General features: G+C 53.4%; 1 protein-coding gene across 1 annotated transcript in view; it reads left to right on the forward strand.

Annotated features, from left to right (window-relative positions):
• NCAM1 (neural cell adhesion molecule 1) overlaps positions 1-783 on the forward strand; it is a gene marked incomplete at its 5' end in the record, with an annotated part of 45168 nt that overhangs the window by 42682 nt on the left and 1703 nt on the right. Inside the window, one exon of the mRNA XM_009084742.1 lies at positions 211-244. Coding sequence (XP_009082990.1) covers positions 211-244 — 34 coding nt within the window. The remainder of the gene's footprint in view (positions 1-210; positions 245-783) is intronic.

The following is a 783-nucleotide window of genomic DNA, read 5'->3' on the forward strand; positions in this document are numbered from 1 at the left end:
AGACACCCAAGAACCCGAGCAACGTGAAGAGCGAAGCTGCTTCGGGCAGCACCACAAAACCCTCCCAGAACGAGGACTTAAAAATGGACGAGGGGACCTTCAAGACACCAGACATTGATCTTGCAAAGGATGTTTTTGCAGCTCTTGGCACTTCCACTCCTGCCAGCTCTGCTGGTGGGCAAGCCCGTGAGCCTGCTGCCCCCTCTGCAGACAGCTCTGTCCCTGCTGCGCCGGCCAAGACCGAGTACGGCTGCTTTACTCTTGTCTCCCTCTGTGCTGTGTCTCTCGTGCCCTGGTGCTCGTGCTGTGTTCTTGTTGGGTGTTCTCTGAACTAATCTCATTGTTTCCTTGGCCAGCTAACTCACCTGTGAACCAACAGGGCTTGGCTTGAGGTGGGCCAGGAGGAAAGCAGGAATAGGCCGTGCCAGGGAAGCAGAGAAACACAGGAGTTGGGTGTAGATGTGTTATTTGTTTGGCTTTTATGTGGTTTTGTCTTGTCACGGGGTTAGCCTCGTGTGAAAGGGATCAGAAATTGTTCAGCTTGGTGCAGGGGAAGAGTTTTCCTCAGGTGCTGGGTTCCTGCAGGTCCATGAGCACAACTGCCCAAATTCCATTTCCTGACAGACCAGTGGAACTTTAGAACTTGCTCAGTGTAAAGCTGGGCAGAAACTAGAGCTGTAGAAGCATGGAACCTCCAGATTTGTCCCTAAGCTGGCTGGGGGGTGAGGTGGTGTCCAATTCCTGTCCTCCCTGTCTCCATTCTGGGGAAATCCTGGGAATGGC

This window comes from Acanthisitta chloris, unplaced genomic scaffold, assembly GCF_000695815.1.
Source record: "Acanthisitta chloris isolate BGI_N310 unplaced genomic scaffold, ASM69581v1 scaffold4781, whole genome shotgun sequence".
Classification (NCBI taxonomy): domain Eukaryota; kingdom Metazoa; phylum Chordata; class Aves; order Passeriformes; family Acanthisittidae; genus Acanthisitta; species Acanthisitta chloris.